Source organism: Myotis nattereri (assembly GCF_964212035.1).
Source record: "Myotis nattereri genome assembly, chromosome: 1".
NCBI lineage: Eukaryota > Metazoa > Chordata > Mammalia > Chiroptera > Vespertilionidae > Myotis > Myotis nattereri.
Window position 1 is genome coordinate 181300600 of NC_138075.1, and position 27264 is coordinate 181327863.

At 38.7% G+C, this 27264-nt stretch overlaps 1 protein-coding gene across 2 annotated transcripts in view; it reads right to left on the minus strand.

Moving 5' to 3' along the window:
- The window catches only part of MRPL1 (mitochondrial ribosomal protein L1), a 59653-nt gene extending 35935 nt beyond the window's left edge, over positions 1-23718 (minus strand). The window contains exons 1-6 of one of the 2 annotated variants that reach the window (XM_081091665.1): positions 22523-23718; positions 21462-21579; positions 8075-8333; positions 5649-5732; positions 3818-3889; positions 2821-2932 (exon numbers count right to left, since the gene is read on the minus strand). In XM_081091665.1, the coding sequence (XP_080947791.1) occupies positions 2821-2932; positions 3818-3889; positions 5649-5732; positions 8075-8333; positions 21462-21579; positions 22523-22562 (685 nt within the window). In that variant the 5' untranslated portion in view covers positions 22563-23718. The remainder of the gene's footprint in view (positions 1-2820; positions 2933-3817; positions 3890-5648; positions 5733-8074; positions 8334-21461; positions 21580-22522) is intronic. The other variant, XM_081091664.1, reaches the window with a different exon arrangement.
- Between the last annotated feature and the right edge of the window lie 3546 nt (positions 23719-27264).

Genomic DNA, 27264 nt, shown 5'->3' on the forward strand with positions numbered 1-27264 from the left:
CTCATTATGAAGACATTAGTTTAAACATTAACTTTATTAGTCTCTGGTGATTGTGTCCAAGCTGGTCTCCCTGCTTCTAGTTTTGATTGATGCCAATACATCTTATGAACTCTTGCTAGATTAAACCTGTAAAGAATTCCCCACCTTAAAAACTTCTAAGGGAATCTACTGAATATAGAAAAAAATAAAAGTGCAAGCTTACTAGGACCTTATTCCAGATCCTTCTCAATATCACATCAATCTACCATTCCAACACAATTTCCCATTATTCTCTTTCATATCAATGTAGGGATACCTTTCAATACAGCTAAAGAGGACTGATATTTCTTGTACATGGACTGTAATTTCTGACTTACTTCAATGTCTATGATTAATAGATTCTTCCTTCTTATTACCTTGAAATTCTAGCAAAAGCTAACTAATAATAAAGCAGAAAATTAAGATTGTGAAATCACATATTTTTGCTTAAGTATCTTAGCAGAGCACACTGTTCCTGTTTCTAGTCACCACCAGATATGCAGACTCACCGGCCAACCACAAAAGAGCAAAATTAGTATCAGGAACAGGATGACCAGCTGAGTCAAACTGCACATCCGGTCCACAGAAAATCCCTGCTACTACCCTCAATTCAATTCCTACTTCCCTTTTACCTTATATAATTATCTGGTTTGACAAGAACTAATAAGATGGGCTTTGGGATAGGAGTCCCCACCTTCTCAAGTTGCCGGCACTTGAATAAACCACTTTCCTTCTCATCAGCACCTGTCTCACAAGTTTGGCTTTCATTGCAGCATGCAGCACAACTACAGTTTGGTTTCATACTTAAAAAGTATTTCCCTTAATCTATGCATCCAATTATTCAAGATCAGTTTAAATGCTAACTTCCTCATCTATATATTAAATTCTTCTTCTACTGAAAACCTGCAGCACCTTGTGACTTTATCATTTATGTTATACTTTAAAACATAGCTACTTATGTAGCAACTAGAGGCCCGGTGCATGAAATTGGTGCACAGGTGCAGTCCCTAGGCCTGGCTGGAAAAACAATCAAAGCACGAGCGTCTGGCTTGGAAGGGCAGGTACCAGCTGACCTCTGGGCAGCACCTGGGCCCCCGGGCCCCCGCATGCCACCCTCCCCTTGAGTCATCAGGCCCCCACACAGCTCCCTCAGCACATGGAGCCAGGTGGTGGCCCGACCCCCTACTGCCGCCGCTGGTCTCTGTCTGCGGGCCAATAGGTGGGGTGATCGGACCCTGCTCGCACCTGCCTTGGCCTGGCACCACCCGCTCACCTGTTCCACCATCCCACCAAGGTCCCGCTCTCATCAGGGCCCATCAGGGCTGGCAGCACCTCAACTGCCGCCTGCTGCCAGCGCCACATCGCCGACACCCGCCATGTTCCACGCCACCCCCTGGTGGTCAGTGCACGTCATAGCGAGTGGTGGAACTCCCGGTTGAATGGAAAATTTGCATATTAGCCATTTGTTATATAGCATGTTACTTTCCTTACTATCCTATATAATAAAGAGGTGATATGCAAATTGACCATCACTCCAACACACAAGATAGCCAACCCCATGTGGTCAAGATGGCCGCCATAAGATGGCCGGTAGAGGAGGGCAGTTAGGGGCGACCATGCCAGCAGGGGAGGGCAGTTGGGGGCAACCAGGCCTGCAAGAGAGGGCAGTTGGGGACAACCGGGACTGCAGGGGAGGACAGTTAGGGGTGACCGGGCCATCAGGGGAGGGCAGTTGGAGGTGACCAGGCCTGCAGGGGAGGGCCATTGGGGGGGACCATGTCTGCAGGAGAGGGCAGTCGGGGGGGGGACCAGGCCTGCAGGGGATGACAGTTGGGGGCGACCAGGCCGGCAGGGAAGGGCAGTTGGGGGCAAACGGGCCTGCAGGTGAGGGAGGTTGGGGACGACTGGACCAGCAGGGGAGAAGATAGGTGTCAATCAGGCTGGCAAGGTAGTGGTTAGGGGGTGATCAGGCTGGCAGGCAGGAGCGGTTAGGGGCAATCAGGCAGGCAGGCAGGCGAATGGTTTGGAGCCAGCAGTCTTGAATTGTGAGAGGGATGTCTGAATGCCCATTTCCCTTGAGGGGTCTCAGATTGGAGAGGGTGCAGGCTGGGCTGAGGGACACTCCCACCCCTCTAGTATTTCATAAGAGAGAAATATCCATAAGGGAAAAGTTCCTTAAGGAAAAAAATCTGCAGTGCCATGCACACTGTAAGCATTCATATGAGTTGAATGCTGACATAAATTAGCATACCTATTGTATTGATAAAGAGGTTAAAAACAGTATGATTATAACATGTCTAATGGGTAATACTTTCACTTAATTTCAAGTTAAAATATGGCCTAAATAGCTCCCAGTTTGGCTCAGTGGATAGAGCGTCGGCCTGCGGACTCAAGGGTCCCAGGTTCGATTCCAGTCAAGGGCATGTACCTTGGTTGTGGGCACATCCCCAGTAGAGGGTGTGCAGGAGGCAGCTGATTGATGTTTCTCTCTCATCGATGTTTCTAACTCTCTATCCCTCTCCCTTCCTCTCTGTAAAAAATCAATAAAATATATTTTAAAAAAATATGGCCTAAATTTAAAGTATTATATAGTAATTAGCTCTGCAAATTACAATAGATTACCAACATCAATGCCAAGAGGGAAATAATCAAATCTGCATGTTCTCACATAACACAAAACTCAAATAGCAGGACATATTTATTCTATATATATATTAGCAATTTTGTTTTCTAACAAAACATACATATTAGAAGAAAGTTGTTGATAGCATATTGAAATAATAAAAAAGAATTCTCCCTTACTTCGATTAAGCTTTGGAAATCTTTTTTTCAGTTTCTTCTTTAATGGATTAAGCTCGGGCATAATTTCTGGAACAGCTACATAAAAGTCTGGCTCAATTTCATCATCCAAAATCTAAAAAAATCAAGATAAAAGATAACCTTCTGAAAAGAAAGTATAATGTAGTAATTCCCCTTATAATTTAGAAAACACACATTAAACAATGGTTTGTCTTTAAACAAGGATCATATGAACACATTTACCAATTATGAAAACCATTAGAAGCAAAACATTTTCTGATCTTTTCTCTTAAAAATAGTCACATCCATTTAAAATATATGTATTTAAAGGGTTTAATTCTTCCATTTAAAAATTTACTTGATTATAAAATGAAGCAACTTTTTAGAATAGTACTGCCTAGGCAACAAATATTTTACCAATGATTCCTTTTGCTTAAATCTTACCAATATATGTTATTCAAAGTTGTGGTTTGGGATTATAGTGAACCCTAAAGACTTGAACCCTGGCAAAATTAAGCTGTGACTCTGAAATTTTATCTTCCTGTTACTATTCTTTATTTTTATAAATTCTTTATCCCCTAAATAACATTCTGTATTCCTCTTAACAATAACTTACATTAAGCAAACATCACATGCCAAGCATTCAGTTCAATATTTAACATGGTTTAATTAATCCAGTCTTCACAATAATCCTAAGAGGCAAGTACTAATATTAACTACACATTCCAGATTCAGAAACTGAAGACTTAGGGAGGATGAGTCTGTCCGTGTACTTATAAGGGACAGACCCAGAACTGAAACAAAGGTAGTGTGGATTCAGAACCAGGGCTCTCATCACGAGAAATATTAAGCAGAGGCAATTTGAAATGTCAAAGAACGGTATGTGAAATTTCTACTCCAAGACTTTTCAATACTAATTCTAAAACATGTAATAAATAAATGGATGGCAAAGATAACTAAACAATTCATATAACTAATGAATGTGAAAATAACACTGTACCTTCTGAATCAGATTAGTTCCTCCTGCAAATGCAGCTCCATGTTCTTCTGCTATTTTAATCTCTGATGCATTCTACCAAAATACAATATGTTTAAACATCAATTCAGTCTGCTTTCAAGTATTTTGTCAGAAATAATATTACAGCTCAAGATAGAAACTGTGGCTTTTACTTTTAATTGGAAATGCATCAATTTTCAATGAGATGCATCAGAAATATTACAACCAGAACAAGTTTAGTTTTTAGGTAATTGAGGTATTTCTTGTAACATGAGCAAATAACTAAAAAATGCATGAGGACCTAGCCCAGCTGTGGGCAAACTACGGCCCGTGGGCCGGATGCGGCCCGTTTGAAATGAATAAAACTAAAAAAAAAAAAAGACCGTACCCTTTTATGTAATGATGTTTACTTTGAATTTATATTAGTTCACACAAACACTCCATCCATGCTTTTGTCCCGGCCCTCCGGTCCAGTTTAAGAACCCATCGTGGCCCTCGAGTCAAAAAGTTTGCCCACCCCTGCCCTAGCCGGTTTGGCTCAGTGGATAGAGCGTTGGCCTGTGGACTGAAGGGTCCCAGGTTCAATTCCAGTCAAGGGCACATGCCCGGATTGCGGACTCAATCCTTAGTAGGGAGCATGTAGGAGGCAGCTAATCAATGATTCTCTCTCATCATTAATGTATCTCTCTCTCTCTCTCTCTGCCTTTCTCTCTGAAATCAATAAAAATATCTTTTTAAAAATGCATGAGGAACCTACCAAGTAATTCAGCCTAAGTCTCTAATACCATAAACATATCATCTTCCAAAAGTAAAAAATTAAAATATATTTAGTTTTGCTCCTTAAATGGAGATATTTTATCAAACCAATATAGAGAGAAAAAAATTTTTTTAAGATTTTTTAAACTGATTGTTAGAGAGAGGATGAGAGAGGGAGAGAAAAACATGCATGTGAGAGTGAAACATCGATCAACTGCCTCCTGCACGCCCCCTACCAGGGATTAAGCCCACAACCTGGGCTTGTGCCCTGACCAGGAATCTAAGCAGCAACACTTCAGTGCATGAGATGATGCCCAACCGAGCCACACTGATCAGGAAGAGAAAAATATTTTTAATAAATGATAGAGCCAAAATTTAGCCTGTTGGCTGAAAATTCAAAGAAAAAATACACAGCATTAGTTATTTTCTTTCTCTATGTTCCATTTATACCATTTGGTTTTACTGTGAAATATATCACACTCCCTTAGTCAAGTTTTGGGCATTCCAACAGCTATATGCTCTACTTTTCTGGAAAAAAAAAGTAAAGAATTTCTTCCTTGAAAGTGAGACAGATGGAGAAGAATCAAAACACCTTACAAAATAAAATCATAAACACATTATAAACAAATGTTTATAAATACAAAAAGTTTGACCAGAAACTTATTATTATAGCCTTGACTTTCTTCACTTTCTACACTAGATATTTTTTAAAGTGTGGTTTCTGTGTCTTCAAAGCACTACATGGGCCCAAAATAATTTTATTGTTGTTTGAGGAGTCTGGGTTAGAAGCAGGAGCTAGTAGAATAAATTCTGTACTTCCCTTCAGTGCTTTTGTGAGAAACAGAATATCGTAGAATAATAACTAATGATGAAGTTAATGTTCTAGTTTTAGCTTTTTCTTACTTTAATGACATAACCTCAAATGAGTCATCTTACTGCTTTGAGGTTCATATGGGGAAAATAAGACTTGGTGAATGCTAGAATTTTCTCTAATTCTACTCATTCAGTTATTCTAAACACTTACTAATGTTTTATTAAACAAGTTAAAGGATATAAAAAGTTGGTAAAGGTTACTCACCCCTGTAAATACAGCAACTTTATTGATTTCTGAAACGAATGGGTATGGCAAACTAACAACACTGGCAAATGGCTCCACTTTTTTCTAAATACACAATGGAAAAAATGATTGTGAAAAATTCATTCATCTTTTCTGTGTCTCTCACATCTGTAAAAAACAGAACTAACATGTTTTGTTTTTTAATGTTTCAATTCTACCACATATCCTCTCATTAATCCAGAACTATTCAATGATTATAATTTAAGGCATCAGAGATTTTATTTCTTTTGTAAGAAACCATCATGAAAATCTAAATCTCTCTACCCAGCTCCATACTCCCATGGTACTTGGCTTCTATCTCTACATCATTCATCAGTGTCTCATATATTGAAAGATGTATTTGCATATCCATATCTTCCCCAGCACCTAGTACAATACTTTCTTTCTACATGGATGCCAATAATTTTTGCCACCTTGAATTAAATTTAAAAGGATATGTAATCTTGTGACACCATCAAGGAGGAAATGAATGCAACTGTGCATACTGAACAATAAATATCCAGTTGATCTGCTCAGTAGGACACACTAATCTCCATCATTGGCTCTAAACAATCTGGTGATATTAACTCTAAATCCAAGACAGAATGACAAGCCTGAAAGGCTCTTCTGAGTGGGTCTATTTGGAAACAACCTAAACCACCTACCACTTTCAGACATCTGTGGGAAGAAAATTGGAACATCTAAAACACACAGTAGCATGCACTTGAGGCCCCTAATATGGGTGGAGATTCCCCAGGGCCTCCGAACTAATTTGTTCAGGCATTTGGTCAAAGTCCTGTCTGTCTAGCCTTGTGGCTCAGATCTCTTAGGGAAACTTCACATGGAAACAAGTTCTAAGTCCACAATTTTGATGCAGCCTTAAGGGCTGGAAAAAAAGAAAAAAGGGGTGTTCCCTAATTAAAACTGAAAGATTGTATTTTTAGCTTATTTTGAGTAGAGATAACCTTCTGAGGCTTTTTCAGACAAGAAAGTACACATTCTATCAGACGTGCAACTCAATTTTATTCACTGGCATTCCTTTGCCATTAACATGTCACAACTGGTTTCAGTAAATTTTTCAATGGCAATCATAATAGCATTCCCTGGGGAATACCAGCTTGTTACAAGCAGTCTATCAATATTAAGAAAATGTCTTAGGAAGACAACAGTATCCTTTCAATGTGTCTAGTTCACAAGTGGCTTCCATTTATGAAACATTTTAACAGTTGACTGCGAAAGTGATCATCTTGGATACCACAACATTTTTTAAATAAACAAACTAACAGTAACACTGTGATATAAAATAAAATTATAACATGGCTAGTATAAACTGTTTCTAATCCTAACCCTACCCCACTCTCTGACCTTGAGCAAGTTACTTTACTTTTCGTGTCTTGGCCTCTTCTTCTGAAATTATTAAAGGATTAAATGAGAAAATGCATGCAAAGCATTAGTGTGGTGGTTGGTACATAAAAACTTTCCAGTAAATATTGATTGTTATTATTAAACACCTACCAAGTCCTTACACGCATGACCACATTCAATCTTTGCTATAACCACATGAACTAAGCTTTTTATCTCCCCTTTTAAAGAGATGAAAAAACTGAGATTTGAAGAGGTAAAACCAGAAACTCAAGTTCAAAGAGTTAATAAGTAGTGACAACAGGATGCTGGCCAATACTGTAATCTGACTCTATCCTGCCTCCTCTTACATGTTCAATCATTATTGTTAATATTGAGGTTGTTCAATTGTATTTAAAAACTTATACCTTCTAGTTTGACCAAAAAAGACCCCGAGAATAAAAATTTAAATATCAGTTCCAAGAAAATTAGATTTCTTCAGTGAGAAGCTTACAAAATTTAGAGCTATAATGGACATCAATTCTAATCAAGTGTTTTTCCTACTTTTAGAGTTTTATAAACAAACGTCTTCCACGGAACTGCAGTATACAAACAGATAAAGCAGAGACATTCTAATTGAAGCAAGGGTGGGGTTTGGCACCCCACTCATGCAAACTTAGTCTCAATCCAGGACACTAAGGAAATATCTGAAGGCTAATGATCTAATCCAAACTCTCATTTACAGAGAAGGAACAGGACACACAGGCAGCTTAAGTAATTTTTCAAAGTTATAGTAATACCTCAATTAATTTTAATATATTTGTTGAAATTTATACCAATGATTTTCTGCTGAATAGGAGATGTATGTTCAATAATTATGAGAGTTTGCTTAACATTCTATTTTATATTTGGAAGTTAAAAAACAAACATACATATTTTTCATGCTAAAGCATAAAAAGACCATAAGTTTTTCTAAAAATTATTATAAAAGGCAAGAATTAAAACATTAAGAAATGTCAATTCATACAACTACTGTTCACAAATAAATTTATTTTGAGTCTATATACCTTCTTCCCCAGTGCCACGTCCAGTGTCAAATCAAGATAAACACCTTGCTTTGGATATGTAAAGTCCAGAATTTGAAATTTCTTAAGTAAATGAATAGCTTTCTCCACCTCATAGATCTGTCTTGGATATAAGCGTTTTAAGTAAACATCATCCTCAGGTTCATCTTCCATAAAGGGGATTGACTTTATTTTTTCTATGTCATCTTGTTTTTCATTTGACGCTTTTTCTTTGGTACCTTTTTTTGTTTTCTTTTCAGGCCTCGAAAAAAGATAAATTCATGATCAGTTATCTCAATATGTATTCCAAGAGACTGAAAAAAGAAAAAAAAGCCCATGTATATAAGACAAAAAAAAAAGTAACAAAATATAAAGTTTACTTTGATTCGAAAGCATAGTCTGCTTTACAGTTTTTCTAATTCAACAAATATTAAGTGAATTTTTGTACTGTTTGCAGTTGATACAAAGTCAAATAAGGCATTGATGCTGCTCTCCAGAAACTTAGAGGAACAGAGGAATAAACATGCAAACAGACAACGTCAATATCATATGTAAAGTACTACAAGTGTTATTTGAGCAATAGTGAATGAACATTTATTTAATCCAGTTTAGGAGGCTAGGAAAGGGATCTGGAAGAGATGATCCCAAAGTCAATTCTTAAAGAATAAAGAATTTCCCAGGTATATACCTAAGAGAAATGAAAATTCATGACCACACAAAAACTTGTACACAAATATTCATAACAGCATTACTCATTATCATCAAAAAGTAAAAACAAAGTGGATGTCCACCATATCACAAATGGATACATGTTATATACATACAATGGTATATTAATCAGCAATGAAAAGGAATAAAATACTGATATCTGCTGCAATATGTATAAACCTTAAAAACATTATGTAAATGAAGATGACAGTCACAAAACCCCTAATATTGTATGATTCCACTTACATGAAATATCAAGAATGGGCAAATCTATAGAGATGAAAGTGGATTTAGTGATTGTCTAAGGCTTGGGGGAGAGGATTAGGGAAATGAGGAGTGACTGCTAATGAACATGGGGTTTTTTGGGAAGGTAATGAAAATGTTCTAAAATTACAGTGATGCACAACTCTATTAATATACTACAAACCACTGAAATGTACACTTTAAATGGATAAACGTCATAATATGTTAGTTATATCTCAATAAAGCTATTACTTAAAAAAATAGTTAGCCAAAGAAACAACATAATAAACACGTTGAGGCGTGAAATAGAAGGGTAGAGAAAGTTCGACTTGACTAGAACAAGGGCTGGCAACCTTTTTCTGTAAAGGATGAGATAGCAAGTATTTTATGGTCTCTTGTTTCAATGACTCAGCTTTGCCATTATAATATGAAAGCAGCCATATACAAAAATGAATGAACATAGTTGTATTCCAATAAAACTTTATTTATGAACACTGGTTTAGATTTCATAATTTTCATGTGTCACAAAAATGTTACCTTTTTAAATGACAGTTCTTTTTGTTTTATCCAGTCATTTGAAAACGTAAAATCATTCTTAGCTTATGAACCATACAAACATAGATTGTGGACTAGATTTTTTGACCCACTGGCCTTATTTTGTTGACTCTTGAACTGAAGAGTAAACCAAAGACAGAAAACAGCATAAGATAAAGTTGGTGGCTCTCATCCCAGAGGGCATCCTCTTCTAGAGGCAATGTATTGCAAGTAGAGCATTCCAGCTGCAATACAAAGAATGGACTCAAAGGAAACTAGATTAGGGACAAGTAAGAGACTATTCCCTTCCTTTCTTCTCAAGGAGATATGACAGTCTGAACCAGAACAGTGAGGGTAATAGGTGAGAGTTTAGATTCTAAACTTTAGAAAGATATTTACAAGGTTGATACTGAATACAGGAACAGGGGAAAGAGAAGATTCTAAAATACTTCTTAGGTTTCTGGCTTAGATGACTAGGCAGAGGGTAGTATCATTAAGTAAGACCAGAAATAAAGTAAAACGGGAAGGTAGTACAGAGGTCAGTGTGGGATTAATTACATCATTGGCCCCAAGTCTTTATCCCCTGTTAACCAAAAAAATAAAAGGCCAGAGTGAGAGAGAGGCAGCAAGCATTTATTTGAGATACAAAATAATAGTGATTCTGGAAAAACTGACCCAGGCAGAAACTCAAATAGTCAAAACTATATTATCTGCTTTCTTGTTATCTTTGCAAACATTGTTTGGGATATAAGATTGCTTTAGGCCCAATCTAAAGGTTATTTTGCCCAGTTTTAACATTCCAAAGGTCTGAGGAGTAGACCTGCAAGGCAAGTTCCTCTGGGATGGCAGCTCCAACTCTACTTTAAAGTGGCTCTGTTTATATTATTTTTTACACCCCTTTATCCATTCAAGTTCATTTGCTGAATTCCTCCCATTTAGAAAGATAAAAGTATCTTTCCCAGCACTTTGATTTGGCCATGTGACCAGTTTGGCCAATAGAATAAGCAAAAGTGACAGTTTCTCTGCTCTAAGCTCAGGTTACAAGAGGCTTCATGAGTTTCCACTTACATGTTTGTATTTCTGCCATTTTCATAAGAACATGCCTGGGCTAACCCAAAGGTGGGAAGATGAGACGTGAAACACAGCTGCCCCCAGAGAGCCCCAGGCTAGGTTAGACAATTCTCATCTGACCTGCCTACTCACCGATGCACAGCTTGCCCAGCCAAGGTCATCAGAGACACCCATCCAAACCTAGCTTACATCAGCTGCCCCACAGGTATGTGGGCAATGACAAATAATTGTGGGGTGGTTTGTTATATAGCAAAAGCTAACAAGGTGCTTACAAAATAGCTAAGAAAATATGTTCAACAAGTAATTGTAGTTAAGAGTTTGAAGCTCAGAAGAAAAGAGAGAACTAGAGGTGATATATTTTCTCAGCATTAAGTCAAATCACACCTATAATCTTTTACCCATAAGAACTTTAAATCAGTGAAATAATATTCTATAAAGATGTTTGGGTTCTGTGATAGGCAGAATAATGGCTTCCCACAGATATCCATCTCTACATGGCAAAAAGGACTTTGCAGATGTGATTAAGGTTAAAGATCTGAAAATGGGAGAGTATCCTGAATTACCCAAGTGGGCCCAATCTAATCATACCGAATCCTTACAAAGCAGAGAAACTTTCCCCTTTTCCCACCTGCATCTGACCAAGATGGTAAGAGATAAGAGAAATTCAAGCATGAAAAGAGAATCAATTTGCCATTCCTGGCTTTGAAGGTGGAGAACTTGAGGTAAGGAGCCAAGGAATGCAAGTGGCCTCTCAAAGCTGGGAATGGAAAGGAAGCAAATTCTTCCATAGAGCCTCTAGAACAGTGGTTCTCAACCTTCCTAATGCCGCGACCCTTTAATACAGTTCCTCATGTTGAGGTGACCCCCAACCATAAAATTATTTTCGTTGCTACTTCATAACTGTAATTTTGCTGCTGTTATGAATCGTAATGTAAATATCTGATATGCAGGATGTATTTAGGCGACCCTTGTGGAAGGGTCATTCGACCCCCCAAAATGGTCGCGACCCACAGGTTGAGAACCGCTGCTCTAGAACGAAATGAAGCCCTGTTAACACCCTGATCTTAGCCCAGTGAAATTCATGTTAGGCTTCTGACCTACAAGATGCAAGATAATAAGCTTGTGTTGTTTTAAGCCACAATATATGAGGTAATTTGTTATAGCAGCAACAGAAAATTAATACAAAGTTCTATAAAATTTATGTGAAAGAAGTAGATGACAGTAAAATAACTTTTTAAAAAAGTACCTCAAAAACGATCCCAAAGTTAATTCCATTCTCACTTTTAGACTCAATGAAACCTCCTTACCACAACTAATATAATATGCTCTCAGCTAATGAGCAATTTAACAGAATAGGAGGTAATGCCAATGCTCACTAAGTCAGTGGTTCTCAACCTTGGCTGCACATTAGAATCACCTGGCAATCTTTTTAAAATCCTGATTTCTGGGCTTCATCCTCCGGAAATTCTGTTTCTTCGTTACTAATGTTGTGGCCCCACCCCATAACAAAGAAACAGAATTTCTGGAGGGTGAAGCCAGAAATCAGGATTTTAAAAAGATTGCCAGGTGATTCTATGCCGGAAGCCGGTCCATCCTTGCTGCTTGACACAGTCGCTGCAGGAAAGAAACATCTGCACAGCATATGTTTCAAGGGACCTGGCATATATAGCATACTGTTCTTAATATGTTTGCTCCCCTTAGCGCTGTGTATTTTAACCAAGGTCACCTCTCCGAGAAAGGTTATTTCCCCAGGTAGGGATTTTCCCCTGAAGTCAGGGAGGGAATAAAACCTCTTAACTAAGTGCCAGGTGGGTAATTAATCACTTTAACTACGAACAATCATGCTTAAGCTACATAATCTTTACTCCCTGGAATGGAGATAAGAAATGCCCTAACCTTTGGAATAGAGATTGATAGGATTGGAATCAACTGGTATAAATACAGATGTAAGAACACAGAACTTAGAAGGCAGAACCAAGAGAGACAGAACCTAGACACAGAACCTAGACACAGAACCTACACAGAACCTAGAGACAGAAGAACTTCGCTGGAGAGAACATGGCAAAAGATCCTGGACAGAAACTGGCCACAGAACCTAGAGACAGAACCTAGCGAGAGAACCTGGCTGAAGAACCTAGAGACAGAACCTGGCTACAGAACCTGGATAGAACATGGCAAGAGAACCTGTCTAGAACCTGGTGACTGAACCTCGCTGGAGACCTGGACAGAACCTGGCTGGAGAACCTAGTGAGGGAACATGGCTACAGAACCTGGTTGGAGAACCTGGAGAACCTAGCAAGAGAACATGGACACAGAACCTGGCTGGAGAAGCAGAACCTCTCTGGAGATTCAGACCAGAACTTGGCTGGAGATCCTGGCTGGAGATCCTGGCTAGGCTGCTGATCAACTGAACACTGTCTCCGTGTCCTTCCTTCTTCACCGATTCCGTCTACGCCTTTGGGAACCCCTGGACCTGCTGGGGTTGGACCCCGGCAATTCTAATGTGCAGCCAAGGTTGAGAACCACTGGTCTAAGTCTAAGCAGGAGCCCAAGTGGATGGAGGTGACATGCCTCAGCTACCTGGGAAGTACTCCACAAAATCCGGAAACCTTCCAAACTGGAGAAATCATATTTTTATTTTACATTTAGTAAAAGAGCAGTGAAGCCAATAGAAGAAGCCTAGAGAACCTGTTTTAGTAATAAACTCTCTACCTAAAATAAACTAAATGAGTAAGAGTCCTAGCTGTAAGGAGAAAACAAACAAATGAGACTACATCAAAATAAAAAGCTTCTGCACAGCAAAAGAAACCATCAACAAAACAAGAAAGCCCACTACATGGGAGAACATATGTGCCAAAGTTATATCCGATAAAGGTTTAATTTCCAACATTTATAGGGAACTCATACAATTTAACAAAAGAAAGATAAACAAACCAATCAAAAAATGGGCAAAGGACCTAAATAGACCCCTTAGGAAACAGGACATACAGAAAGCCAAGAGACATGAAAACATGCTCAAAGTCACTAATCATCTGAGAGATGCAAATCAAAACGACAATGAGGTACCCTCTCACACCATAGTCAGAATGGCTATCATCAACAAATCAAGAAATGACAAGTGCTGGTGAAGATGCAGAGAAAAAGGAACCCTCTTGCACTGCTGGTAGGAATGCAGACTTGGTGCAGCCACTGTGGAGAACAGTATGGAGTTTCCTCAAAAAATTAAAAATGGGCCGAAACCGGTTTAGCTCAGTGGATAGAGCGTCGGCCTGCGGACTGAGAGGTCCCAGGTTCGATTCCGGTCAAGGGCATGTACCTGGGTTGCGGGCACTTCCCCAGAGGGGGATGTGCAGGAGGCAGCTGATCGATGTTTCTCTCTCATCGATGTTTCTAACTCTCTATCTCTCTCCCTTTCTCTCTGTAAAAAATCAATAAAATATATTTTAAAAAAAAATTAAAAATGGATCTCCCATTCGATCCAGTAATCCTACTTCTAGGAATATATCCCAAGAAACTAGAAACACCAATTAGAAAGGATATATGCACCCCTATGTTCATAGCAGCACAATTTACAATAGCTAAGATTTAGAAACAGCCTAAGTGCCCATCAGCAAATTAAAAAAACTGGTAGCCCTAACCGGTTTGGCTCAGTGGATAGAGTGTCGGCTTGCGGACTGAGGGGTTCCAGGTTCGATTCCAGTCAAGGGCATGCACCTTGGTTGTGGGCACAACCCCAGTAGGGGGTGTGCAGGAGGCAGCTGGTCGATGTTTCTCATCGATGTTTCTAACTCTCTATCCCTTTCCCTTCCTCTCTGTAGAAAATTAATAAAATATATTTTTTTAAAAAATGTGGTACATCTACACAATGGAATACTAAGCTGCTGTAAAAAAAAAAAGAAGGAACTCTTACCATTTGCAACAGCATGGATGGCACTAGAGAGCATTATGCTAAGCAAAATACGCCAGTTGGAGAAAGATAAACATCACATGATCTCACTCATATGTGGAATATAATGAACAACATAAACTGATGAACTAAAATAGATCCAGAGACACAGAAGCATCGAACAAACCATCCAACCTCAGGTGGAAGGGGAAGGGGAAGGGGAGATCAACCAAATGATTTGTATCATGCATATAAGCATAACCCATGGACACAGTCAGTAATGGGGGTGAGGGCATGTGTGGGGTGGGGGTGGGGGTGGGAATGAGTTGGGAGAGGTCAATGGGGGGAAAGGATTCATATATAATACTTTAAACAATAAAGAATTTTTTTAAAAAATGAGTCCTAGCTGTAACCTACAGGTTTACTTTACATAAATGCTGATTTCACCACTAAATTTTCATTCATGGCTGAACCTGTCCATTAATTTGCAATTAATATGAAATTCCCAGGGGCTGAAATATGATTTTTAAATTAACAAATATCTGCAAAACCTAGTGAAAGAAAAAAAGAAAGGAAGGAAGGAAGAAACTAAGAAACTGAGTTGGGTATACAACAATTTACTTATTTATGCTTTGAACCTTGTTTCACAAAATACATATTTGAGGTGATTCAGTGAATATATATTTTTTAAAATACTCATTGATTTTTTTTAGAGAAAGAGGGGAAGGGAGAGGGGGAGAAAGAGAAATGTTGATGTGAGAGCAGAATATCAATCGGCTGTCTACTGTGCAACCCCTGTGCAACTGGGGATGGAGCCAACAACCAAGGCATGTGCCTTGACAGGGAATCGAACCAGCAACCTTTCAGTGCCCAACCAACTGAGCCAGTGAAAATATTTTTAAGTTACAAATGGAACACTGCTTTAGTAAAAAAAAAAAAAAAATTTTTTTAAAAAAAGAAAGAAAAGTATAAATCATTACAACACAGATTGAATAGGACTCTAAGGAAAACATTTTCTTCCAAAAAAATAGCTGCAACTGAACAAAATCCATTAATAATATTTCATAGACCAACTGCCTATTTTTTATAACTCTCCAAAAAGTGTCTCTCTTTATTCATAAGAATCATGTCCAGAAGAACGTTTTTGTTCATGTTCATGTAATTATGTAAGGCCCTATCAGGAGAGCTTAAAAACTATAATTCTCAGAGCCTAAAAATAAATCATACTAGAAAGGCTTTTTTTGGAAAATGAGGGAGAAACACCTGGCAGTCTGAATCAAAGAGAACAGAATTTAGCTGCAGTTACCTGGGTAACTAAACCACATAGATTAAATGAGTAAAAGAGACTGTGCTCAGGTAATAACTTTCTGCCTGCCTCTCTGTCTCCTAATTCCAAAAACATGAAAGGAAAAATAATTCCATAGTTACACCCAAATAAAGAATTATAAGAAAAAAAACTCAGTGCTATAATAAAGCTCGCTTCAAGACCTTTGAAGATCTGTGACTCCAGAGATCCAAGTTCCTTTTTTAAAAAAATATATTTTATTGATTTTTTTTACAGAGAGAAAGGGAGAGGGATAGAGAGTTAGAAACATCAATGAGAGAGAAACATCGATCAGCTGCCTCCTGCACACCCCCTACTGAGGATGTGCCCACAACCAAGGTACATGCCTTTGACCGGAATCGAACCCGGGACCCTTCAGTCCACAGGCCAACGCTCTATTCACTGAGCCAAACCTGCTAGGGTTCTTTGAAGGAAAGAAACCTCTGACATTGAAGAATTGAAGGGTTGGGATGGGGGAGAGGGGAGGAAAGCATACAACTTCTGTCAAACTAAACTGAATTAAACAGCACTAAAGAGAAAATGCCTAGGGCATGTAATTATTAATGGAATGCAAATGTCTGGAATTTGTATTTCTCAGTGTACATCACATAAATAAATTCACTAACATTTCTGATGCTGGTTTATTCATTAAACTAAATGCAGGCGTTCTGCTTCCACTTACAATGTAACAGCTGACAGAATAAAACTCAGTCATTAATAATGCAAATAAATGAAAGTAAAAAAAAAAAAAAAGCTGGAAAGAGCTTTAACAGTAAGAAAGAGTGAAAATAAAAATCACCATTTGTCTTGAATCCATCACAGAGCTGAGATCACAGGGCAAATGAGTAGCCTAAAATCCAAGGAGTCAATCCACACTCCCACTCTGTCCCCATGCATACCACCAGGGCAAGTTTCACCCCTAGCAGAGTATGGGAGAAAGGCAAGCAGGTAAGGAAAAGATATCAGCAAAAATTTTAGGGCGAGGGTGACAGTGTAAACCCCCTTGGAAGATGCAAACACAAGGGAAGTTCACACTCCCTTCGTAGGGCCTTTTCACAGACCTCCCCTAATACTCTTAGGAAATACTAGAGCAGGCCAAGAGACTAGAAATCCTCCCTGGAGGGTGCAGACAAGGAGATCAGCCACTGCTGCCAGAAAAGCATGTAACCCTGAAACCCTCTAGGGCAGAGGTAAACATCCATTCTGTGTAGGAAAAAGAAAGAAAGAAGAAGTACTGAAACTTCTACCCTTGCGGGTAGGGAAGGAAACAGTCCTGCATACAGTATCCTCTACCAGTAAAGACGGGGAAGGTCCCTGACATTCTCACACAGGATCGGTGGTAGATACACACCATGGGGACAAGGAACAAAAATATTAAGAAGACCCATCCCCAAGGTCACACTGTGCCTACTTAAGATAAATGCTGGATCTAAAAAAACAGAGACTCCCTCACATACCTATGCCCAGCCTAACAAGCACTGAGCAATAAGCAACAGCAGTCTACTACTAGGGGAGGGGCAAGAGTATGGAGACACCCCCACCCCCCCAAAAAAACCCGCTCAACCTATGCACTGTACTCTCTACTCTCCCCCAAAAACTGCAAGACAGAAAACTGATCAGGACCTAGAACACTGAAGAGAAACCTTCCACAGCCCAGCCCCCACTCAAAGCACAAAGTGACAGTACAGAAATATGAAGCCAATGGTAACCATAGCAACAATAAAACCAAAACCTAGATCAACTGACTGGATTGATTCAAGGCTATGACAGAAGGGGCATGCACATTTCCAGGCATAAATACCACATACTTCAGTCTCGACTGTTCTACACAAAATGTCTGGCAGTCCACAAAAATTTTTGAAACATTTGAAGGAAAATAACCTCAGAAGAGGAAAAGAACCAGAGTCAGAGATGATACAGTGGCCTTTTTTTTTTTTTTTTTTTTTACCAGAATCTGCCACTGGCAAACCATGGTTTATATTCATGGAGGAGCGGGGAGATTCAGAATGATAAGAGATAAGAGAAAAAAAGCAAGCCTCACTGTCTCAGATCCTGATTTTTAAAAAAAATAGCCGTGAAAAAAACTATTTTTAGTATATTATAAAGTCAGTATATTTAATTTAAAAATTAAAACCACAACTAAAATTATGAATACTATGATCCCCTTCAAGCTACTGAATAACTCATTGTCAGGCATAAAAATATTGCTAATAATTTTTCATATTTTTAAGGATGCAAACTCCTTATACTATGTTTTTGAGGTTAGTGAAATTATTTTAAAAGCTGTACTAGAATACAAATTTAAAGAAAATGTAAAATGAAAAATTTCTCTAGGACAAAAAAAACATTGAAATATAAAATATTCTCAAAATAATTGCTGTCCCTAATAAACAAATACTTTAAGAAAGCAGAAAAATGAACAACCCAATGGAAACATGGGCAAAATATATAAATTAGAAATACACTGAAGAAACACAAAGATTGATGATATCCAGGGTTGTTAGGAATATGGAAAACTGGACACTCTCACTGCTGGTTAGGGATGTAAATTGGCACAACCAATATTCTCCAACTTCTCAACAAGAAAAGAAAATCCAGTTACTATTCACACTCAAAGGAAGCCTCCTTTCTAGTTCTATTTCCACCATCTCTTTTTTTTTTTAATCTTTATTGTTGAAAGTATGACATATGTCCCCTTTTCCCCCATCAGCCCCCTCCAACCACCCCCACCATCTTTCTCTTTATCCTATATTCAATTCATATCAGACTGTATTACATCCATATCATTTACTTTCATGCCTCTATATCACTGAAACACCATTCTCAAATCCCCCTGCAAAACTCTATCTTTCAAGAGCCAGCTCAAATACTTCTTGCACTACTCTCCTTCATCTGTGATCCCATAGCACTTGATCCATTCCTCTACCACAACAATTAAAACATGTTAAAGCTATTGTGCAGATATTTGACAATTTATAATACACGAAGAGCTTCTATTAATCAACAAACAAAAAAAAAGGACATGAGCAGAAAATTCACAGTAAAAAATAAATAAACTGCTCTTAAGTATATGAAAGATATACAACCTCAATAATAAAAGAAATACAAATTAAAACCATGATGAAACCATTTATTACCTATCAAATTTGCAACAATGAAAATTTTGACTATACACTGTATATGGGAAAATAGGCATTCTAATAATACTTGCTGGTAAGGACATAAACTGACAAGATCTCTATAAAGGCAGATTGCTATTACCTATCAAAATTATAAATGCACACATCTTTTTTTATATATCAAAGAGGAGAGGTTTTTTGTTCTTAATTAAAATTGTTTGTTTTTTATATTTTATTGATTTCAGAGAGGAAGGGAGAGGGAGAGAGAGAGAGAAACATCAATAATGAGAATCATTGATCAGCTGCCTCCTGCACACAACCTGGACATGTGTCCTGACTGGAAATCGAACCGTGACCCTGGTTCATATGTCGACATTCAACGCAGGCCGGGACACATGTTTTTACTCAACAATTCTTCTTCTCAGAATTTATACTATAAACATATTAATAATATTTTACAAGATCTATGTACATTACTAGTCATTGCAGGATCATTTGTAATAGCAAAAGATTGAAACAATAAATGTAGCAATAGGAAAATGGTTAAATTATGGTAAATTCACACAATATAACATACCCATGTTCACTGCAGCATTATTTCCAATAGCCAAAACATGGAAGCAACCTAAGTATCAATTGATGGATGGATAGACAAAGGAAATGTGGTATATACAAGGTAGGGCAAAAATAGGTTTACAGTTGCTCATATGGAAAATAAGACAAGAATAAACTCTGTGTTTCGTGTACTCAACTGTGGAATATTATTTAGCCACAAAATCCTGTCATTTGCAACATGGATGGATCTTGAAGATATTATGCTAAGTGAAATAAGTCAGAGAAAGTTAAATACTATATGATCTCACTTATATGTTTAATAAGGGAAAAAAAGAGAGAATAGATTAGTGGTTGTCAGAGGCAGAAAAGTGAGGGGTAGGCAAAATGGTCAAAAGGTACAAACTTTACAATAAATAATGGGAATGTAATGTACAGCATGGTGACTGTAGTAAATAATACTGTACTGTATTTTTGAAAATTGCGGAGAGAGAAAAATCTTAAAAGTTCTCCTTACAAGAAAAAGAAGTTGTAACTCTATGATAATAGGTGTTAACTAGCCTTCTTGTGGTGAACATTTCACAATATATATAAGTATCAAATCACTATTCTGTATACTTGAAACTAATGTTATATGTCAATTATAACTCAATAAAAAAAGAATGGCTAGACAGTTCTACCTGAAACAATCTCCAAGATATGTGGAGATATATCTGGAGATTGTTCAAAGTAAGCAAGAACAGAACAGCGTATCTGGTGAAACAGAAACTATTTTCCTCTACTAACAAGAATTCTGACACCAAATGCACAGGCTTTTTTCCCACACCATCTAATTCTCTGACATCAGGTAGGTGTCCTACAATTGAATACAATTCTGACGGTAGCTACCTGGTTTAGCATTAGATCCCACAAGTTACAGGCTCAGACTCACAAGACTGCCTTCACTGCAAATGCCAATCACAAGTCCAGGCCTCCAGTACTTCTGACCAACAAGCTATAAATCAGGGTGTAGCACAATCCCCTCCTCAGGCTTCATAATTTGTTAGAATGCCTCACAGAACTCAGAGAAACCCTTAAATATTTACCGGTTTCTTACATAATAAAGAATATGATAAAGGATACAGATGAACAGCTAGATAAGTCAGTATATAGGACAAGATCCAGAAGGGTCTGTCCCCATTGGATTGGGAGCACTACACTCTGACACATAAATTGTGTGCACCAACCTAGAACCTCTCTGAACCCCACAGTTCAGAGATTTTTATGGAGGCTTCATCATGTAGGCATGATCAATTATGAACCCAATCTTAGTCTAGGCCTTCTCCCCTCCCTGTAGGATGGAGAGTGGGGCTGAAAGTTCTAAGCTTCTAACCATGTTTTGGTCTTTCTGGTGACCAGCCCCAATCCAGGAGCCTACCAAGAGTTGCTTTGTTAGTAAAAAAGTGCTCCTATCACCCAGGAAATTACAAGGGTTTTAGAAGCTCCGTATCAGGAAATGGTTCAAAGACCCGATATAAGAACAAAAGATGCTCCTGGCATCCCTATAACTCAGGAGATTTACAAGGATTTTAGAAGCTCTGTGTCAGGAACTGGGTAGAATAATGTAAACATGTATTATGTCACAAAATCCTAGCCTCAACACTTACTAGCTCTGTGATGTTGCACAAGTTACATAATCTATCAGTGCCTTGCTTTTTATTCCTAAAAGAGAATAACAATAGCTTCCACATAAGGTTGCTGTGGGGATTAAACTCGTAATTGAATGTCAGTATTCAATAAATATTAAGTAGTGTTTTAAGTTATATATTTTATTCAGGACTATAAAGTCAAAAAAGCAGAGATGATAGACTTTTACAACTACATGTCCCTGTATCTGTTTATGGAACTGAGCATAATCTTTTTAATCAAAATTTTAAATGATAGCAAATGAAATAACTAAAAAAAAATACTTACCTCCTAGCAGCAGCAGCAGCAGCAAAATGTCTATTAGGCACATGAACACATGCAGAACAAGGATAAAGAGGTGTCTGATAAGCCATCTTGGAAAGATTATGCCTTTGATGTATCAAGACTTGAAAGAAAAAAAACACGTAAAATATTAATAAATGATAATTACATTCACAATTTTTATATTCTTAATCAGTGTTTTCCAGAACAAAAACATTCAATATTTTGTGATTCTCAATCATTCTTTAAAAGGTGTAATAATGGACACTCCATTTCTTAAAACTAAAGCCAAGTAAACACAAAAAATTGAACAATTTTGTCTTCACTTATTTTTAACTTAACCCAGTTCAGGCTCAAAGTACGTTACAGAATGTGTATGTCTGTCCTGAATATATAAAATAATTTAAATTTTACTCGTTTTTAAAAATAGATAATACATTCACAGAGTTGCTGAAAGTACTTCTGAAAGATACGAAAAAAGTGAAGGAACTGCCTCACCAGAGATCAAGACTTGTTATAAAGCTATGGTAATTAAGACTGTGGTATTGGCACAGGCATAGAAAGACAAAGTAATAAGACAATAAACAGCCCAACAACAGACTCGTGCACATATGGATATCTGAAATATGTAAAATGGGGTGATGCTAGATGATGCTTCCGCCTAAAGACCTATCTTAATTAAATAACTATACACATCACTGTGCTTCGAAAACACAACACAGAACAAAACTTAAAGAGCAATGTGCCAAAAAAGGGCTGTCACCTAACTGGACCTTCTGAAATGCGGAGGAAGAGTTGCTACCAAGAAGGATGCCCGAGTTAGCCACCAAAGGACAACTGCTGATCCAAATTAGGCAACGTCTTCGGAAGTGTAAGAACTGAAATCACCTGCAACCAGGTAGTACCCTGAACGCACCAACAAGCATTTTGTAAACGTTCAAGTTTACAGTTGTGAGCCACCCATTCCTTTACACAGCCTTTTCCTTATCAGAACTCACTTCGCCTAGCTAGCCAACTCCTTCTCTCCCTGCACCCCACCAGTCTCGGAGACAGAACCCCGTCCTTGCCTCGGCCGCTGCGAGTGGCCGGAGGGGTGTCGATGTACATCCTCCTCCCATTCCCCTCCTAGGGCGGACGGCTCCAAAGAGGGTGAGGCCGCAGAGAAGGTCGCTTTTCCATAGCAAGGACCCTCGAGAACTTTGAGCCCAAAACGAGCAGGAGGCTTTCCCAGCCCCCAGCGCAGGCCCGTGCGTAGGAGTCTGGCTTGCACTCTGTACAAGAGGAGACTCCGCGCCACCGGTCTTTTCCCCCGGAGCCCACACAACGCCAGGCTTTACCTCTACTGAGGCACCTGACGGCCGCCGCCATGTTGACCATTCCGGATTGTGCTGATGAAATTGGTCCTACGCTTCCACGTGGAAGAAATTTTGAAAGGGTTCCCTTCCGGAGTTGGCGGAGGGGGAAGAGATTAGGAGGAGCAAGAAAGGGGCAGGAACCAAAATCGGCTTTGGTGCCGAGTGGGAAGGGCGCTAGACGGCGTGCCCCGTGGCGGTGTTCCCCCCTCAGCCCTCCGTGCTGCCCGGGACTCCGCGTTTCAAGGTTCCGGTAGGAGAGCGTAAACGTTTTGCAGGAAATCTGCTCTTCCTGCAGAACACAGGTGCTGGCGGTGTCCTAACCATTTTAATTTTTGATTCTGCAAGTGTACTATCGTTTTAATAGATGGTGAGAGTGGCCAGGAGAAGCATGAAAAATAGAAAATCTGGAGAATCTCACCAGCTTCCACCGCCACGTTTCCCGTCTTGTAAAGACTTTAAAAATTCGCTAGGCTTGCCACTACACCCAAGGCGGGTGCCCCAATCACTAACAAACCTTTTTTTTTTCTTTTTCTTTTTTCTTTTTTTCACTAACAAACCTTTTAACTCAGCGCAAGATCAGAGGGGGTTTAAGGTCATATTTATCAGCTCTACATGTTGCCCCTGCTGGCTAACTATGGCATTAGGATCAACTGAAGAACAAGACTTAACAAATTTATATAACACTATTAGTTTTAATATGGCAGATGTAAGACCTACGCACAGGTTATTCTGACTGGGGAGGGAAAAAATGAACCAGTATTCTTCCCATTACATTACAGCTGACGGTGTGATTTATCTAAAGCAAATCTGGTCACAGATTGTGTCACTTCCCAGTTTAAATAAAACCCTCCAGCGACTAACTACCTCGGAAGCTGCTTCTGCCTCCACCTACCTCCCCAGCCTCAATCTTCCTGCCAACACCCTCCCCGCTCCCACACCCAGGGTTTCTCCTCACCCCGCTGCTCATTCTGCCCCCTCTGTTTGGAATATCTTATACCACATCACCCAGGTAACTTTTTTTAAAAGATTTCAGCTCAGACTTTAATCACTGATGAAGCCTCCCTTCTCTCTTCCCAGACTGAGTTATGACCATCTCTTCATGACTCTGTACAGTACCCAGGGCTTATATCTGATTTTGTTTGTTTTTAAAGAGTTTTACTGATATTTAATGTACATACCAAACAATCCACCCATCTAAATTGTACAACTCAAACATTCACAGAGTTGTGCAACTATTCCCACAATATTTCTGTTTTCTCCATCAATCTGAGCTCAGTGTGGGCGGAAATCATGTCTTGTTTATTTTTTTAACCTCTGTTTAAAAATGAATTTTATTTGTGAAAAAATGCCAGGATAGGAGCAAATTTACCAAATCCATTCAGACAAAACAAACACCCAGATTAGAGGTGCTGGTCCTTAGACTCGACACCCCTCCCTTTCCGTAGCCAGAGTCAGTTGGCCCCCATCTGTGTACTTCTTTATGTCTCCTTTCAAAACAAGAGAATTTAAATATTCAATGTGGAACTCATGTAGTGTGCTTATAAGCCCTATTAAAACAATGTCCTATAGTGGTGCAGCTTCTTTACCTAATTGCCCACTTTGAGCACTAGAATTTGATGACTTCAGTCAGTGGGATTCGGAGTCCAGTTATCTATATATAACAACATAGAAAAAGGTTATGTAGTTTGAAACTTTTAATAACTACAGAAATCCACACTGAGAAATGGGGAACTCCACGACTAAATGTTTAATGCATCTGAAGTTCTCATTGAAGAGAGGCAGTAGAACATTCTGATTAAGGAGTGATGTTCTGCAGCTAAATTTCCTAGGTTTTGAATCCCAGTATCACCACTTACTAGCCATATGACCCAGGGCAACTCACTATATCTCTCTGAGCTCAGATTCCTCATCTGGGACTAATAATGAGATAATTTAGTAAGGTACTTACTACAGTACCTGACACAGAATAAACACTCATTTAATGTTAAGTGTTGTCATTAGTAAGGAACCAGTGAGAGTTCTTAACCAGAGAGGCAAAATGAATATGCTGTTCTAATATGCCTTCTTCCAATATCTGCTTATTTCTTAATATACCTGCTATTCTTATCCCTACATGTGCTAGGATGTCACTTTCTTTATATCAGAACTTTTATTCATATTTGAAGAAAATCTTTAGACTGTGTTTATGCACTTCCTCAAAGTTCACTTTAAAACAACTTTTTCCAGTTGATTTCTAGAAAGGCTTATACTCTCTAGGAGTCTTGGCAACATGCCAGCTGCCTGCCTGCTTGGCTAAGCAAAGCTTTTAAATATTTGCTTAGCCCTGTGATTCTCCTGATCTGTGTTTTCTGCCTCCCTCCACCATCTTCCAGTTGAGCTGAAGACTTCATTGCAAGAAGAGTCACTTCTCATTTGGGGTTCAAATTGAAAATGGGTCTTATTGGACCAAAAAAAAGGAACTCCATGATACTTCCTACTTCCGTGTGTGCATCAGAATTACCCAGAAGACTTGTTAAAACTCAGATTGCCAGGCTCCACCGCACTGAGCTTCTGATCCATAGGCCTAGGGTGGGCCTGTGAATTTGCATGTATAATAAGTATTCAGGTGATGCTGATGTACTGGTCCAGTTCCACTCCCTCTGTAATACTATGAAACATTTGCATCCTACCTGTCATTAACTTGGGGAGGAGTTGTTGTTTTGTTTAATAAGTTAATGCTCCATATAATATAGGCAATAAAAACATGAATTTCCCCACATGGTGTCTTTAGGACCAGAATCTACCCACTCTTATCTTCTCCTCCTCTATATAGAAATTGCTACTGCACACCTGATTTCAGCTCCTAAACTAGCCAGCTGTCAGCTGGGAAAATTTCCAGTGTTTGCCTATCTGCATTTTAAATATTACCAACTCCTAGATTCCCTTTCTTCCTTGGGCTTACTTCAGACTCAGATTATATTTTCATAAATTTTCAAATTTAGTCATAAATTTGAAAATGTGGAAGGAATTGGAATCATTTTGTCTGTCTTCCATCCCCCATATATGGGTGCTTCTCTTCAAAAATCCCTAGGAGACTAAATCCTAGATTGCCCAGTGGAATTGCTGGTAAGTGTTTAACAACTGTCTCCTGGTACAAAGGAAATGAATTTGTAACATTTGCCTATCTCCATGGTGTAAATGTTCACACAATAGCTGATTTCAAGCTACCAAACATGAAATCAACTAACTCACAAAATTTCTGACAACATCACACTTGGTTCTCATGTGGCTATAGATCCCTACTAGAAGTTTGCTGGTAAAAGCCTTTGGTAGCTTTCAGAAAGACTAAATCAACTCAGTTCATCTTAGAGCTACACTTCTCAAACTGAACCATGAATGCAAATCACCTGGAAATCTTATTAAAATGTAGATTCTAAATTAGTAGGTCTGGGGTAAAGCCTTAGATTCTGATTTCTAACAGGCTCCTCAGTGGTGTTGATGTTGCTGCTCTATGGACTACACTTTGGGTAGCAGGATCCTACAACACATCCTAGAGCAAAATTCATATCTTTATTATTAGTCCAAAACGAGAACTTTTTGAAAAGTTTCTCTCTTCCTATACAGAGAATAATTTAAGCAGATCTCCAAATTTCTAGGATAACCTCCATGACCTCCAACTTTCAGTGGAGATTACAGAAATATCAATATTTCCTGCCCAGCCCACATCTGCTTCTGGTAGAAACCTCCTTCTCCTACAGAAGTAAAATTCCCCAGGCCCAGCTATTTGGATCAGTGGAAGCCATCTGATCCAAGGGAAGTTCATCCATTCTGCAGCCAGTGATCTGGGCTTGAAAAGAAAAGCTGGGCCAATTATTCTCATGAAACTAAAATTGGGAAAATGAAAGACTAGAGAAAAAAGAAAAAGACAACATTTTCTTTGCTGTGGAAGGACTCATGGTGTAAGGTCATGGAGTAGATTCAAGGCTAGAGAAGCCTTCAAAGGCAAGCTGAAATTAATTAACAAGCAGAAATGATGTCTGAGTAGAGTTACATGAAGCCAGTCAAGAATAGAATGGAGGGAGAATGCTGAGAACGGCAGACACCATGAAGAAGAAAGAGATCGACCAGCCTGAGAGGAAGATAGCAGATGCTGCTTCAGTTCCTGTTACAGTTTCCGTCAAGTCCGCTGTATCACTGTCCCTCTCCCTGCGTCTTGTGAGATCCTTATCTACCATATATTTTTCTACAATAACCCCTGGTTTCTTGAACTTAAGTGAATTATTATGTATATTAAACAAAAAAATTAATTTAAATCATGGAACTGTAGTTTTTCTGGTCATAATGCATGAATTGGCAGCTCTCTGCCAGAATTAGTTGTAAATAAAGCCTTAATCATGGAATTTCACAGTTTGAAAAACTTTTGAAGGTCTATCTACCTGATGTATAACCCTCTGTATAATTCCCTGCTTGAATTG